General features: G+C 35.8%; 1 protein-coding gene across 1 annotated transcript in view; it reads right to left on the reverse strand.

The window, feature by feature from the left end:
* Positions 1–18,422, reverse strand: part of LOC114060902 (usherin-like) — a 316,442-nt gene that overhangs the window by 249,781 nt on the left and 48,239 nt on the right. The window contains exon 10 of the mRNA XM_027890772.1: positions 2,815–2,945. Within this exon, the coding sequence (XP_027746573.1) occupies positions 2,815–2,945 (131 nt within the window). The remainder of the gene's footprint in view (positions 1–2,814; positions 2,946–18,422) is intronic.

Below are 18,422 nucleotides of genomic sequence, written 5' to 3' on the forward strand. Positions count from 1 at the left end.
GTTCAGACAAGACTAAGGAAGACATCTGTTAGCAAAACCCCTCATGCTTCCTGGACCATGAGTAGAAACTGCAAAGAATGGCAGTAAAACAATTAAGAAGGAACAAAAGAGCAGTTACGCAACACAAAAGGGAGACAAAAGGGATGGTCAGACAATAGCTGGATGAATGGTGGTGTACATGAGGCTCAGAGAAGTATGAATGGACAGGAAGAAAAGGATTTGAAATTAACACTCAGCGAAGGATGAAGCTAGGCTGGTGAAGGCTCCCCACTAGGAAGACTTGGCAGGACTATCCCCAGAGCAGACACAACAAAGAGAAAATGCACGGCTGATCATGAGCAAAGATACATACCAGCATCCTGAAAGGGATTAAGGGTAAAAATAATTAACCTGTGACAGGACACAGCTGGAAGGGAGCACAGAATATTATGCCACACTGCTGCAGATAAAAAGCAGCAGAGACACAGTCGTCATCAAAAAGAATTTTCGCAATTTTTAAAAGAGCACAAAGGCAAGGCCATAAATGCTTATTGTATATGCCATGACTATAACTAGAGAAAACAACGCATATAACCTGGTTAAGACACCACAGGATGTCAATAAGCAGTAATTAGAGCATTTGCACACTGATACAAACTTTGATGCACAAATCAAAGATTAGGAAATGCTGCTATAGAACGTGATCCCTGATGTTGTAAGTCAGGAATAGCAAATCATGGCAAAATGAAAAAAGAAACAAACCCTGAGGAAAGCATAGAAACAAAGGTAAAGACAGTAAGGTAGCACAGCATAGTAAGGATACACAAGACTGAAAATTTTTGATAACTGTCTTTTCATTGGTAAAAGATTTTGAAAAAGACACTACAAAAATACATTGATGTAGGCCACTGTACCCTACTTCTGAATCTGAGAATGTACAGGGCTCTCTTCCACATTATAAATGAGAAATTAAAAAGCATTAGCTTTCAAGATAGTAAATCATCTGTTAAGGTCTACACTGTTCCTGAATACCTTTAATGACAGACAAACGTTTTTTTCTCTGAACAGCCACTATAGCAGCACCATAGGTAATTTTTGACTTTTTAAGAAGAGGCAACAATATGGAAGTGATGATCCTAAAAATCAGCATAGGACAGAATTGTCTGATTCAAATGAAACAGAAACATAAACAGAGATGCATTCATAAACAAGTAATTGTTAAAAATCAAAATAGTAACTATTGAAAATATTAACTGATCTGAGAAGCTCTAATGATAAATATGAGACCTGCACTTTTTTACAGTTAAAGGACAGGATAAAAGGGGGGATGTGGGGGGGAATTAAAGCCCCAAAGCAGTCACCATTCCATGTGTACCCCCTCACTTCCTATTTCCCAAATATTGTGGATCCAAACAAATACAACATCTTTCAGGGAATAAGTCCAAACAAGCCAATATAAATCTACTTCAGAAGGAGCAAATCTGCGAGGAGGGCTAGGAATACTATTTGAAGCACTAAAATGCTATCTGAAAGACATCCACTCCCATTAAATAACAAACAGTAACAACAACAGAATCTAACCATTACACGTAGAAAGATCTTGAAAAGGAAATAAAAATTCCTTTTCAGTTAAGTGAAGTGTAAAAGGGATAGATTTAGTCCCTATTAAAATCTGGATGAGGGCAACATTAACAACATTAAGCATGGTCCCAAAATTTGACATATGCACTGATTCAGTTTGCAACAAGGAAAAATAAGGTAAAGCCTGCGTGTAAATGCAGTAGAAGTAGTAGAAATTTATATGCTGGGGTCAGAAGCAGATTTAATGTTTTCTAGCATGAGGATCACGTACAAGCACAGGGATCACATACAAACTAGCCTCTGTGCAGCACCATGCCTCCTCCACAGATGCTCCAGAGCTTAAGAGGACCTTCACTGCTAGACAACACCTCTCCATGGTTGTGGAGCATCAGTGCCTGGACTGTGACAGAGCTCAGGAGGCAAAGGTTAACAGTGGGTTGGCACGTCTCTAAATCTGTTAAACCCCCTGGAGCATCGGATACAATGCCAAATGCAGAAGTAGACATTAAGGTGTTACAGAAAATATGGCTGATAGAGCAACCAGATCAGACCTTCTGGTGACACTGAGGCAGCAATAACCTTACCAAAAGAATGCGTGTATCCAATATGTATGACACCACATTCTGGCAATACAATTAGAAAATCTGATAATTACTTTCAATTTCTTGCATATTTATGAAATGTAATTGAGTCTGTAATGTTCTTTAATTCCATGAGAAGATCCAGTTTCAGGGTGCAGAGAAAACACAAAATACTCAAATAGAAATGCAAGGAATGTGGCCTTATTTTTCATTCTGTTGATATTTCCCTCATTATTTATGTATTTGCATAATGGCAACATGCAGATTTCAGTGGGAAAAAAAGTCTCAAGATGGGATTCTTAAAAATAATTTACTAAAATTATATAATCTTTATTTACTAATTCAAAACCTTGCTCTGTCCACCTTTGAAATCTTGCTGCTTTAATCTAAAGTGGTGTTTGGTGGTACTGACAAAAAAAACCCAACTCATAAAAATGAAAAAAACAAAGTCTTAAATTGTGCCACACTTTACAATAAAAGAGCAAAGCTTAAGTGTTTCAGGTTTTCTCTTCCAAAATCTCTAGTTCACTGAAGGTTCCAAGAAGCAAACAAACTTGTATCAGTTAAATTTAAAAAAAAAAAATTAAAAAAAAAAAAATCAAGGATAAGCATGTAAAAAGTACTGAAATAAATTATATAAGCAATTTTTCTAGGATACTGTCTTTAGTTGTACCTGTGGATCAAAAAGAAAGTAAGGACGTCCACTCCTCAGCTGCAATGCAATGTATTCCTCCTGATTGCCAGGTGATGCAGAGAAAAAAATCAAACCATCAGGCTCCTGGGTTCTAAATTTCACTTTAATACCTGTTTGGAAAAAGCAAATAGATGGTTAATACCAAAAGCTGTTCTATGGCATTCTAAAAAAAAAAAAAAGTTCAACAAAATACTGTTTTAGAAACAGCAGTAACATTACAAACTAAAATCATGGAAGTTCTTTTCACCTAAAGCCCTTGGTAGTCACTGTAGGAGAAATGTTACTAATCCTGACTGAGTCAACCCTTGACAGAAATTTCTGTGAGCCCTTACTCATCTGTAAAAAGAAACATGCAGTTGTTGACTTATGCTGCTTAGTCACTTCTTGCTTAAGAAAATATAATTGAGATATCAGACTACTATTCTAATAGTTGATGTTTAAAATGTATATAGTTGACAAGTGTTGATGTTTTACACGTAAGGACACATGTCACTTAACATTTCTGTCAGTAAAGTAGTAATGAGGTTTCTGCATGCAAAGATTTCTATGAATAATAGTAGGGTTTCAGTTCCAAAAGATACATATGTATGTGTTCATATGTATATTTATATATTTGTTCTATTATAAGTACATATACCTAAGTGCACAAAGAACACCTGGGAAAGAAATGGTTTTAACAAAAATTGGAAATATCCCAAGGAATAATGGATGAACTAAGCTTAATTAAGAACTTTCCAGATCATTATCAATAGTCCTCCATTTGATTTCTGATAAAATCTCAGCTCATGAAATGTCATTTAAATGACATACAAGGAAAACAACACAGGGGTTTTTTTTACAACAGCTTTTTGTTGTCCAGTGTATAAACTTACTTCGGAAGTATCTAAGGACACATTACAAAAAAATTCATAAATTATGTAACCAATTTCAAGAAGTATAATTATGAATTAACAAGTTTTGGAAAACCACAGTGTTTTATTATTATCTTTTATGACTATTTTTAAGCTATCTCTTGGAATATGATCTTACATTAACAAATTAGAAAATTAAAAAAACATATGCCCAATTTGGCCCAGCTTTTGTCATGTGCAAATCCAGATACCTCAGGCTGAGTGCATGGTTGAGCTATGCCTTTACTGTACCAACTTTTTGCAAAGAGGAATGAAAAGGCAGCAATAGCAACATCCACCTATAACACACTTTCACAACATTTCTGTTTAAGATGCTCTTACAGAGCATCTGTAAAAGTTGCTGGGTTTTACCAATCTCTATCAAACTATTCAGTATTTTCACTATCTTAAGTCAGGCAGAAAACAGTAAGTGACTAAAGTTTTTATTGCAGACAGCATCTATATTTAAAAAAATTAAATAATCACAATTCTAGTGCACATTCTTACTAGATCATGCTTGTTAATTACCTTAAGAAATATCCTTTGACCCCATTATTTAATCCCATAAATTTTTCCATGCAAATCATATAATGCAGTCACAGTTATGAAACATTCTCTACACAGTGAAAGTCAGCCATGCTATTAAAACACCTACAAAAAGCAGTTGCACACAAGTAACCCCCTGCAAGTAAAAAACAGTGTCCATACTTAAAGAAAAGCATAGCTTTGCCTGGCTCGGAAATAAACACTTTTGCTGTACTTTGAGGTTCCAGGTATTTCCAGCAGCAGTATCTGCTGGAGAGGCTGAGACTGATGGCCTCTAATCTCAGCAGTGGGGAGCATAGTTAATTTAACAAGCTGACAGTATTTTTATCAAGCTGCCAAAAGACATTTCTGAAGACGAGAGGATCCCTCCTCACACCTAATTCTGAAGGACAAACCCAAACAAAATAACTGAGTTTCTTAAAACCCACCATTCTTGTTTAATAATTGTGTTTAAAAATATAAATTAAATGGTTCATAACAGTGATACTGGAGTAATTCTAAAAGTTTTTAACTGTTATGCAGGAGCTTACTTTTTTCTTTGGACATTGAAGAGTCCTACCTGTACAGCTGCCACAGCTTTGCATAAATTATTAATGACTCGGGAACCATTATTTTCTTCAAAATACATTTGTCACCTATTATGTAACTGAGAAAATGACTCTGCCCCTTTAAATTCAGATATCTTTGGAATTATTCATGAGATAGGAAAGTTCATATAAGCAAGCTCTAAATAAATACTTTTATACCTCAAAATTAATATTTTCTTGCATTTCTAGAAGTGAGCGCAATAGAGAAACCAAATAATAAGCAAACTTCTGCCCCATAGATAATATTTTCACTGCCAGACAAACACTTGTGAAAGAAATATTTTTCCCAGAAACATACTAATTAATGTTGGATTTCATGGTCAAAACAAAGCATAACCAGAAACCCATTCAGACTTTAACAACTACATGCATGCCATTTTTGCTGTATGGACACTGAACACTGAAAATGGATCTTTTTTGACCTGAACTCAGATAGGTCTCCTTTGAAAATCTGAAGTTTCACTGAACTTGAAAACCACACCGGATTACCAAAAAAACTCTCCCTTTTTTTTGTAGTGAGGGAGAGGAGAGTGAGAGATTTTGCAAGAAAGTTTCACAAAGAGTTCAGTATGAATATCTAAAACCTTAATTTCAATGTTAAATATAACAGATAGATAGAACCATAAACAAAATAGTGACATTACAAATTACTTCTGTAATTTGTCATCTACAGAAACTGCATTTTAGCCACACTACAGACCCTACTAAATCTTGGATGGAAAACACGACCATCTGTGGGACATAGTAAGAATGTCCTTTCAATCATCTGAATCTTGAACTGCAACTCAAGACCTCAACTAACAGACCTGTTTGTGTGACAAAAATGATTGTTCCACAAGCAGCTGTTATCATTTCTGAGTTAAAAGTCAACAGGAAATTCTAATACAAATTAAACATTAAAGTATGTCATTCAAATAAAATCTTTATTCCATTTCAAATTACAGTTGCAATTGGAGAAGCTGTCAGAATTCCTTCAATTATAAATAATGTATTTAATTTCTTTAATTGAATTTCTTGAATTATAATGGCATTGTACAAAAAAATAATACAAGCATTGTATATACTGACATAAAAGATACTTTTCAAGTATCCCAAACTGTGTTAGGGCAGACTAACCTTCCACCAGGATTTACACCACCAAGTTTCAATTCATGCAATAGCGGATTGTGATTAGATTTCTGTCCTAGTTTCAAAGATGGCACAGCCAGGATAGTAGAGGAATAAGGATGTGAAGAGTGACCAATGTAGGCATCTTTAAAGGCATTCAACTGAGATAAAATATCAGCATGTTACCCTAAAAGTGACACAGTTTTGAGAGTCCCTTTTAGTAACAGGCTGATAAAACAAGTAAAATTATACACTATTACTCTAATATTATTAGAAAACATTTTGTAAAGTATTTGAAAACATTTTCAAATTTCATCATCACAAACATCAGAACACAGTTTTTTGTCCAATAAAGAAAATGCATATGGTGTGATTTTTATACCCCCTCATGTAAGTTTAACAAGTCTCAGAACTTCAGCAACATTTCAGATTCAGACTATCTGCATTCAGAGTTTCCCAGCTCAATTCAATATGACTTACAAGACCTGCACAATACTATTTAACAGCCAGGAACGCGCTCCTGAGACGCTGACTGTGTTTCTGGCAAGTTTACAGAGCACATGGAATTATTTTGAGTTTAGAAGAAGCAGTTGGCAGTCAGTGGGAAAATATTACTAAATTAGAGCAGCTCCTAGATTAGCATAACTTATACTAATACATTATAAATATTACAGCAATAAAATCCACTTCTAACTAATGCTAAACACTTTTTTTCTTGCAAAATAAAAACTTAAAAATAGCTTTTGTTTGACAAGAAACTATCCATGGAGGGTTTTCTTCCTGTGATACTTTTCAAGTTAACTGAATTAAATTTAGGCTTTACCAAAAAAAAAAATATATCAACATTTCAAAATACAAAAATATTTACATTAGCCAAAAATTGTCTTGACTTTTTGAAATTTGGGGGGAAAAGAGTTGAGGGGAGAATGTAGGCAGAGGGTCATGGCAATTGAAAATATCTTTTACAATAACAGATGAGAGATTTCAGCAAAGTGACATACTTAAAAGCTAATTTTGTCCATCCATCCACCCAGCAAAAACACCTGTAAAGTACCTTTCTCTACAACTAGACTTTTGGGGTCCAGTTCAAAAAAGCCAACAAACAAGACTCATGAAATACACAGAAGTTGTTACAAGTTTCAACAGTCTCATGACCCTTCACCAAAACTTACATATAACCACAGGAACAACTCTATCCAAAAGTGGTAAGAACAGCCAAAAAAATGCATTTCCAACCTTGTCAGTGGTCAACAAGACTAGTGTTAATTTTCATAAATAAAAAAAGAAACCTACCCAGTACTTGGAAAATCACAAAGCATTTTTAGAAATGAATTTTGCATAACCTGTGAAGCACATCCATGTTCAGTGAAATTTTTCCCAGAATTGTACAATTGTAGAAACGCAATTTGTATTTCCATTCTACTTACATTGTTATGTGGAATGGTGTAAATAATTATATAATTGTACGTTCCAATAAAATGAACTGAAAACATATTGTTGGCAAAGAAAGCGGTCACTCTATGCTTATGGAAACCCTTACTTGTGCATAACACCAGCTAAAATGAATAGAAATTGTATATATAATTTTGACTACATCATTAGGCTCTCAGCAGTCCTTTCAGGATGGCAAACGTCAAGGTTTTATTTAACATTAACACTGTGTATAAAAGTTTTTGCCTAATCAAAGTACATTTTCCCACAGAAATTATAAAACAAAATTTATTCCTAACTGGAGAGGGGAAGGATGGAGAGTAAAACTCTGAGTGGCTGTACACCTCCACTGAATTAACATTTTGCTGTTATTCTCTCTGTGAGAGCGATTCTGCATGCCTCATGTCATCACAACAGCTAAAAGAGATTTAAATTTTTTTTATATACGAAAATGCACCTGTAGAAAAAATAAGAAGGAAGGCTTCACAAAAGCATATCAATATTCAAAGCAGTTTCACATAATGGATAGTGCAATTAGAGAAAAAGGAACTCAGAGGACACTTCCCTGGACATAGTCATGAATACAAGGAGTTCACACTTTGTGATGGTCTACAGCTTCCTGCATTTTGTTGAGAGAAGATGACAAGCCTTCTTCCCAAATCTCTACAAGATCTTTTGCTGTCTTTGGTACAGGATCAGGCTCCATCTTTTACTGTTACCTTAATGTGTTTGAAAATATTTTCAAAGTTCATCATCATGAACATTACACTAAGTTAGTAATTCCATCAATGAAGTAAATGTTACTAATTTTTAAGTTGTCTTAATTTTTTAGCAGAAATTATTTAAAATATAAACTTAAAAGTCACATACATATGCACATATATATGGGTGTGTACACACACATACATGTTTGTACACACAAAAAAAATTTCCAGACTTTTTCCCAAACTGTAATTGAAGCAGAACCCCTTTTGTGATCATAGTAAAAGCAGGAGAAGCTAAAAATTCATTGTTGCTAAATTAGACTATACAAAGGCTCAGTATTTTGAAAAAGTCTAACTTTATTCAGAATGACAACAACTCAAAGAATATTTTAACGTACTCTTTAATACCTCAAACTCCCAGAAACCTAAATCAAACAAATGCTGAGCAAGCAGAAACACAGAGTATAATGACTGAATGACAGGGGTAAATATGCAACACTTCTTGTGGAAACCAACAATCAGGCAAAACTCCAAATCCTCTTGATGAGAACTGAGTGTTTCTTTTACACTAAAATGACAAATTTGATACCTGTTCTTTCTTATTTTCCTTGCTACCCCATTATACCCACTACTGGTAAAACAAACAGGACATTTTAGCTTTAATCTTCTTACTACATAACCCAAATAACTTCAGTCATGTTTGCATTAATGCTGCATTAATCATGTTGTTGCGTATTAATGAGTTTTCAGGCTATGCTAATTACTGTCATAGATTCTGCAGCAGCCCATTAAATATACAAATTACAGAATTAAAGAGCCAGAGCTCTTCATGATTAATCTTTAAATGGAGAAAAACTAATGATGTCTGTACAAAGTTTCTCTCCACTTTTGGCTGACTGAGCCCAATGAACAATCAATTAGAGTATTTGAAGAATAAGAATATTGCTCATACTAAAAGATTTGTTATGCTGTTATTCTATGGAGAATAACATAGAATATGTGTCTATATTTATAAGTTTCTATCAAATGGACTTCTCTAACATATTCCAGGCTTTAAGGTCTCCTGAAATGTTGCACAGGGGTAAAAGCTAAAGGATATTCCAATCCATTACTGCATACTCACAGGAATCTGCTGGTTCTATATGAATATAGTAAATCAATCTTCCTCTTTTAGCAAGGACACAAGTCCTGCTACTCCCCAGTAGGAAAGATTTACAGCAAACCTTAGTGAAAAGAAAGCTAAGATAACTTTAAAGTCATTTGATAAGATTTGATGTATTAGTAGCACTTTATCCCCTCACTTACAGAGTGATGCTTTGTCAGGAATAGTGCAATACCTAGTGGTTAAATCAAGAGATTCAAAATTAGGAGAACTTGAGTCTGCACTCAGCCAGTGACTGAGATGTCACCTGAGAGCCATCACTTAAACCATCCTGCCTCCATATTCCTCCTTCTTGAACAATGGTGGCCAATATAACTTGTGTAAGGTTCTGTAATGTTCAAAAAACTCATTACTGTTTTGTCCTCCACAGCCTTTAAATACATATAAAATCAGCAAAATACCCACATGTATTCAGAAAAATCACCTAGACTAGGTATTTACTGACATCTGAGAAACATTAATATATCCAAAAGAGAGGATTAGTTTAGCCTTCTCCAAACACTGTATATTATGCAGAACATTACAAGGCTTTGCTAAAGAGTGACTTTTCAGTCTGTATTAATATTATTCTGCACATCAACAGTTGTGGTTTAGAATTAACTGGCCATTCCAGATCTGTCCTATCATTTCTTAATATTGTGAAAAAAATAAATAAACCATACTTTAGACATTAAAGAACTTATATTTACACAAAATAGCTTTTTAAGAAAAAAGAAATATGCTCAGAGCAAGATTGATCATGGCATGCGAATACTTTCATATGAAGATGAAGAAGTGGAAAAGACTGTTTTGCTGCAGTCAGTGCATAACAAAGAGTATGTAATACAAACATAAGAAATTGTCTAGGAAAGGCAGTTAAGGAGCAGAGAAGCTTTCCAACACATGCTCAACACACAATCAAGAGCATTTAAGGAAAGTAAAACAGTAGAAGTTTAAAATGAAAATGTAGCTTTTCACAGGTACTTTACAACTTCTCAGTGAAAACAGAAACATCACTAGGACAATATTCAAAATATTAACATAAATTATCTGAGAGTTTAGCAAGACAAAAAAGGAACTGGTCAGTCTGCCTACCTGGATTTATCTAACCAAATAAATGAAGGTCTCACAAAAACACATATTAGTGTGAAACACAGATTAGTGTGAAACCACAAATGAAGATGCAGGTGATGCCATTATCTGTTTAGCATCCTCTGCCATCAGAGTCAACAGCCAGTTCTTTACACAAATTTTTAAGGAATATTATCATTAAAGAAACTAGTATCTTACCTCAAATTCATTTATCAGGCAAGTCTATAAACAGAATTCATAATAGACTTCCAGTCATGTACACTGGGAAAGCATACACTGAGCATCACATCCAAGCAGCATAACTTTCTCATAGCATAGCTACCAGATAAGAAATAATATCTGTAATCGTGAAACTCATTGCGTAAAATGCTGCTTAGGGTAAGGATCAGCTGCAGGTTTGTTTCTGTGTTGTTAAATATTGAGGGGAAATATGAACATAGAAGAAACATCAGCCCAATATTCAGATAATGCTTTCCTTGATGGTGGTGTCCAACTTGAGCAAAATCTGAGAAACCTTTATGCAAATATGGGGTATCTCGAACAATTTTATTTATCTTTATTTATACATTTTTTCATAGCCTAGAATAGTTCAACAGAAGACTCTGATTTTAGAAAAGGAAGAAAATAGTTTCTAGGTCTAAGAATCCTTTATGAGCAATTTCATTAATTCAGAGGTTGATATTTAAAGAATGGAAACAGAGGCAAGCATTCATCTTCATTTCAGAATAAGTTCTTTAGAAAAAGAACTGTATTCTGTTACCCGTATGTGAATTAGTGCATAAAAAAGGTCATCTTATGCAACAACGGTAAGGTGGGAGAGGCTTCTAGGTGTTAATGCAATGCAAATCATAATTACTAGAAATATGATGACAAGAAGAATCACTTCAAAGATTTACAACAGTGCAATCTATAAAAGGTCAACATCACAGTGAAATCAGAAATGAGCTGGAGGTCAGTAGTTGTAAATAGCACTTCAATTATAAGCCTTTAGTTAATATTTCCGCAGTAGCATAAATGTAACACTGCACAGATAGTAATTTAACTGATCAAGGGAAAAGAGTAAGACGAGAACTGAGTAAAATGCAAATATATCAAAATTAAAGTCAGTGTAATGATCTGAAACACAGCAGATTTAGACAACTGCGCATTAGCCAAGGCAGAATCCCATAACACAGAACCTCAGAAGCTGAAAGCACAATAAGGTGGAAATCCTGCAGCAAGTGAAGAGGGTTACTGATCAGGCAGTTTACATATGGAACAGAAGAATAACTAAAATAAGCTAACAAGTGTCTTGAGGAATACTACAGGACAAAAATGGAAATGTAACATGAAGGGAAAAAAAAAACCAACCAAAACCCAAAAAACTTGTAGACAGAAATACAACACCACAGAGCAAACACTCAGCAAAAAGCATAGTTTAAAGTTACAAACTCAGCATCAAATGCTACTCATGGTAGAACTGGGTGGGGGGGAGGGCGGGGGAAAAGCTAACAACATATTCAAGTTAATGCAGAGAGTTAAGGTAGACTGCAAAAACTGGCAAAATAAGAACTAACTGAAAGGAATACATAATATTTTCATCTAGTAGTTTTTGTGGTGATATTTCCCTTGACTATTCTTGACATAATAACATTTTCTAAACGAAGCCTAAAATTGGTTTTTATTTGTAGGAACTAAGTTCACAAAAGGATTTCAATGGAATGATCAGGTGCTAGCTTTATGCAGATAAACAGGCAACTGTGAAGGTTCACTCATTGCCTTCTAAGTTATTTGACACCCAAGGGAACTACACCTTGAAAGTGCAGCAGATCCTACTTTGAGAGAGTTAATAATACTCCGTCACATTTTGTTCTGTTATCCCTGTTCCTCTGTACCTAGGAACTTCACACTCTGTGAATTAAGTGCTTTATGGGGTTTGGCATGAAATGTTTACTGAAAATATATCCAAACACTCTGTAGCAATTGCACAAAATATTTTACTTTAGATATGATCCAGAGCTAACAAAACACTACCTTCAAAACCACAATTTCAGTTTCAGTGAAAGCACAGCCCTTACAAATCAGGATAGAACAGAAAAGGAAGTTCAGCCCAACTTCTCTTGCACTGGACATGTAGACGATGGCATTTTTCACTCCTGGATTCAGATACTAAGTGAAATCAGTTTATTCAAAACATAGTCCTGGAACATGAGAACAAAGTACATCTGTTCCTTTTTACTGTAAACTCCTTTTCATTCCACTGTTAGGTCCTTGCCTAGATTACCAGTCTCTATCAGCACTTAATTATGTCCTCAACATGAACTTCAGAATAGATCAGAGTCCGTATCTACTTGCTCAATCAGGAAAAAGACCTAGTGACTTCAGTGAGTAACGTACCTGACGCAGAGTTTATCTTACACTTATTTCAAATTGTTTGAATTCATGAGATAAATGCAAAAAAAGCAGAAGACTCCTAAAAGTACCCAAAAAATAAGGGAGGCAGGTTGGAAAACTGTTATCAAATTCAAGTCTCAAACGCAGGAAATTCTACTGAAGAAGGATACACAAGGGAAGCTGCAACTGAAGAAAGTGAGAAAAAGCCAAAGGTATGCAATTTATCTTTCCAATCCTTTGTTTATCACGGTTTTGTGGACCACTGCAGTCAGTGCCACTTCACAAAGTTGATTTTGTACTATTTGTAGCAGAGCTGTACTTTGAACTGCTTTTAGGTTCTGATTTTTATTTTTGCCTTGATTGGTTTATGTCATCGACTGTGTGATTTGCAGTTTGTACTAATACAGTTCCGCTCACTTCCAGTGCAGTTCCATCCTCAACTCGGTCCAAGTATTTGTGCCATTTTTTGCCCTTCTTCTCCACTGTTCTCTGCCCCTATCTATCCTTTTCTCTGCCCTTCTTCTACCTTCTCTGCCCTTCTATTTTGCCCTGCTCCTTTTTCCTTCTTCCTCATTCATCTCCACCCATCTTCACTGTTCTGTCCTCTGTCTGCCCAGCTCTCTCTGCCTGTCTTTGACCTTCTCCAATCTTCTCTGACCTTCTCCGTTAGCTGTAATCCCGACAGACGGCCTCGGCCCTGCTGTCTTTAAATGACCATGTCAAGGCATGAAAGTCAACAGGATAAAGCCAACATACTGGCTCTGTTACTGTAAAGGTTAGCTACTATGCACTATCTAGAATAGAAACAGAGGTAAGTGCTGCAATAGAAGCTAAGAAATCTAGCAACTTTCTCTTACAAATTGATTTAGCATGTGTGTGATCCCTGCTTATTCTCCCTAATGTTTCCAGGTGCACAGAAGGTAACAGCTGTCACAGTCCCTGGACTGATTTTGAAAACAGAACTGGGGAAAGAGGGGAGAACCACCTGTAGTAGTTGCATAGCAGCACCAGTTGCTATTATGATTTCCTTTTCTTTGTCAGAAGGCTATGCCCCAATATATGGCCCAATAATTGAACAGAGGATTTCATGTTATTTATCATATGTTAACACTACATTCACCAAATTCACCAACATCCTCTGCTCTGCCAAGCTTCTATACAAAGTGTGGCACAGAAAACACGACCCAGTGCAGTAAGCCAGCTGTGGAGGTTGTGTTATCAATTTGTAGTCTGGCTTCTTCCCAAGAATCTGCACTCACTGTAAGCATTAAACACACACAGAAGCGTAAAACAAAAGTAGCATGGCAATGAAATCACATTTAGCTATAGCAGAATATTCTCACAGTATGAAATAAGCTCAGAGGGATAAATACAAGTCAAACCCTCCCTCTTGTCTGGTTTTTAAGAAAGCAGTACTGTGGTACGTGGACAGGGAAAAACTCCTGTACCACATCCAGCAATACAGCTAACATGACCAATACACCTCACAGGGGACAGACAGGACCAGGTATTATGTCCTGTGTGCAGTCACCTATCAGGACAACCAGGACATTACATGGGAATGCAGGCAGAAATGGAACACAGAGGCAAACCTTCCTCCCACCCAGGTGGGCTAGCTGCTCTACAGCCGAGCATTTGAGCTGAGATCTCACTGCGTGTCCAGATGCAAATGAAAGAGTGGTAAGCCAACTGACACACACAACAGCACCAGCAGTGGTATCTGTTGGTGTTTCGGTGCTTTTGCATGTACAGTAAGGAGTTCATAATTTTGCCATGACTCTAATCAGTACTCAGAGGAAACTAAGCATATCTCTAAATTCTGAACTACATCTATTGATACAATCAGTAGAAATAGCGATCCAGAAATACGCTTGAACAAAGACATTGCAATGTTAAGAAAAGCCACGTAACTCAACCTGTGGGGACTTAACAAAGGGCACAATTTATAAAAAATTTCAACTTGAGGTAAGCAAGAAATTAAGGAATGTAGAAAACTATAATGAAATTAACTGATATAGTCTATAACATTTACTAAATACCAATTTACTAAATACCAATGTACTAATTCTGTTTGTCCAATGTAAGTTGAATTGCAACACTAAACAAGGAATGAATTAAACTGCTCAGACATAAGGATTAAAAAAATAACTAATTTTGATAAAATTTCCCTTCTCTGCCTTCTGTGAATGTGTAGTAGATCATGTTGATGCTTGGACTGTAAATTCCTTATGGCAGACACTGTCAACTTTTTGTTCCCAAAACAAAACAGATGTGTAAAGATTTAACATTCAACTTATTTTATTAATCTTAATAAAAAGAGATAATGCCAATACTGAAAAGACTTTCTTTTAATTTCTTTCACATAGCGTGATGTCACTTAACCCCCATATATTGTGTTATTTTCAGGCAGTTATTGATTTAGCCTATGTCATCTTTTCAGAATTTTAATTCCTTGCGGAATTCTTGAATTAAAGAACACTTTGCTATAGACTGCCTTGTGTTGATTTTTACATCATTGCTTAAAACTTCAGTGATTACAGTATGACTAATTCAGAATTATGGCAATTAAGGAAATTCTCCTCTTTTGCAAAATTCACTGATCATTTTTTTCTTTCTTCTCCATCTCAAATTATGAGACTTTCTGCAACAGAGAAAATCATGATTTATTACACCTCTGTAATAGATTAAATCAAAAAGTCGGTTATTGGACATAAAATATTACTAAGAAGTATGAGTTTTTAGATTCTTTTGTTTCTAGTGTGATTAGTTTTGCATCTTTTCCACTTGCAATGCCTCATAGAAAAACACCCATATTTAAAAAAAAAATAGAAGCAACAATCCTTGCCCATGCGCTGTAACAATGGCTCCAAATCACATTTTTTCCTGCCTAAGGATTCAGATCACAGACAGCTTGTTTACCTCCCACCAATTATTTTAAAGTTTTGCTTGTAGTGCTAGAGCACTATAAGGGAAATGGCAAAAAACTACCTCATCCTGAACAATGCAAAACCCCCCATATTTATAGATGCATTTAAAAACACTAAATTAAAAAAAAAAATCAAATTAAACAGTCTCTAGAAAGGGTGAACTGTGACACTGTAGTAGCAAGGCACGCCTAGCTTACAGTGGCATATGTATGTTCCTCTTCTCCACAGAGGAAAGCTGGCCAAAGGATGTTGAACAGCATGTGGCCCTGGGCTGTGTCGGTGCAGGAACGGTGCCACTGCACCAGGCAGTTGGCAGCAGGGCTTCCAGGCACAGGGACAGGCAGGTAATCCCAATCCCAAACTGCCGCAGAAAGGGTGTATCGGACTATCCAGGCTGAAGCGTTATGCCCAGCTCAGCCCTGTCCCACAGAAAGAGCTCTGGGCAGGGACTGGCCACGTGAGCTATTAGCTTATTTCCTCCCATAACATGCAGTAACAATCCTGAGGCTTTTGGGTGTAGAAAGATTTCAGCCAGTGTTTTATAAAGGCATAAGAACTGCGCATTTCTGTCTTAAAGTAGCTTGAGCACTGGCCGTTTCTCAGGCTGGCTACAGTTGGTGGTCACTTTGCAATTCTGCAGAAGTACTGTGTTGCCCTGATTTCCACCTCTGACATTTCCCTGGCCCTTTCCTGCCTATGTGAAAAGCAGAAGGTCTGGCATAAAACCAATTATGCAGTCTTTGCTTCACCCAGGATTCCCATTCAGCTCGTTTTTCCCCCTTAGTGCATGCAGTTCAGTAGCATAACCAAGTTTACATAGATATATCCTAATTTTTTGAAAATTAATGATGCTAACGTGACAATTTAACATGAGTTTGGAATAAACAGCTGAAATTAGCATATTTCGATCACTGAACTGAAACAATTTGTGAGAGAAAAAATATAAAACAGATTAAAGAAATATTAAAGAATACCAAAGGAGGAAATTAAGTGGGAGAAACACCTAAATTTGAAAGCTGGAGTGCAGAGGCAGTGTTTTTATAACAAACTTCATCTTTTAAAAATAATGAACAAAATCTCTAAAACATAATAAACAAGTGCGCAAATTTTTTGTAAAGGAACTCACTCTGAATAGTGCCAAAACTTCTGCGGAAAGGATGACTTTCATCCCAAGATAAAACTGTCTTTTCCTCCTACAAGTCTTCCCAATAGTAGACATTCTCAAAAACATTTATTACCCATATCCCCTTGAATATTCCCAACAAGGTTTCACTATGGTACTGCAATTCACTTCATAATTTATTTCTGGCGCAAAAGATATTATCTGGGATAGTTGTACCTGCCAGTCCAGCCTTCGTTTTGTTCATCCAATTATGAGTGTTGATGGGAACAAAGACTGTAATTCGTGTAAATAGATTCCCCCTTCTCCCTCCCTATCTCTCCAGCATGACACTGAACAACTTGAAAATGCATAAAATAAAATTCCCCGAGGACTAAAACTCCACTACACCAAAATTCCCACTGTTTTCTACAAAACTAATGCATTCTGCTAGTGGTGACTGGTGAAGTCTCATTTCTAGAAAATTAAGAATTTTTTTAAGTAAACAAGAATAAAAGAGCACTACTAATTAAAAGCCTGAAAAAAAATAATAAAAAAAAAAAGTCTATGTGAAAATGTGATACTACTTATTATTGAAGCTTTTTTTTTTCTGTACTTGGGAGAAAACCTAAGGACACACTCCATTCCAAGTATCAGGTGATAAAAGTCTAATCACCTTAGAATAACACTAATCTAAATTTATGCATGTAAGCATGATCAAAGAATTTTAAATGGAGATTCTTAGACATGTATTGCAGAGAGCACTGGAAGAATTTTGAATCATAATGGTTTGGGTTGGAAGGGACCTCTTAAGGTCACAAAGTCAAACCCCTCCTGCAACGAGAAGGGACATCTTTAACTGGATCAGGTTGCTTAGAGCTACATCCAAACAAATCTTGAGTATTTCCAGGGACAAGACACCCACAACTTCTCTGAGCAACCTGTTCCAGTGTTTCACCACCTTCACTGTAAAAAAATTCCTTATAACTAGCCAAAATCTACCTTTTTTTAGTTAAAAAACATTACCTCTTGTCCTATATAGATCACAAAAGGAAAAGTGGAGCTGCACAGCAGAAAATTTAGAAATCTTGAGTTATTGCAGCCAACATATTTTTCAGGGAATAGCCTTGTTTTATAACCTAAATCACAATCACAGAGAGAAAATAATCACTTCTTAACAAGATAAAGATAGGACTTTAACAGCAGCACAGGTAACAGGTTAGTCTAATAAATAGGATGGTGCAAAACCATAGAGTGCTATATAAGTAATGATCAATGTTTAAAATCAATGCTCTTGCAAATTGAAGCCAATGCAAAGGGGCTAGCACCAGGGTAAGGTGATCCAGTTGATGTATTTTGGATCTGCTGAAATAAATCCATTTATAGGAGCATTTGCAGGATGACTAAGTTAAAAGAGCACTGCAACAGTCAGGCCTGGCTAAGGGAACGCCTCCTCCTACTGTCAATATTTCAAACTGATAAAGAGCTGACCGAGTGCAATCAGTGCTGTGATGAATAAAAGAAAGCTTGGGACCATTAACATTAATGGGACTTGTGTGACTAAATGCTCGTATATTGTTCTGAAAATTCACCTGATGGACCAAGAGATTTTTTTCGCTTATGCTTCCCCTTTTTTCCTGCAGACTGCATATGATCAGTTTAAAAATATATTGCAACATAGTAAAAACAC

Source organism: Empidonax traillii, unplaced genomic scaffold, assembly GCF_003031625.1.
Source record: "Empidonax traillii isolate 1590-97213 ecotype Southwest subspecies unplaced genomic scaffold, ASM303162v1 scaffold296:size1881848, whole genome shotgun sequence".
In the NCBI taxonomy this organism is placed as follows: domain Eukaryota; kingdom Metazoa; phylum Chordata; class Aves; order Passeriformes; family Tyrannidae; genus Empidonax; species Empidonax traillii.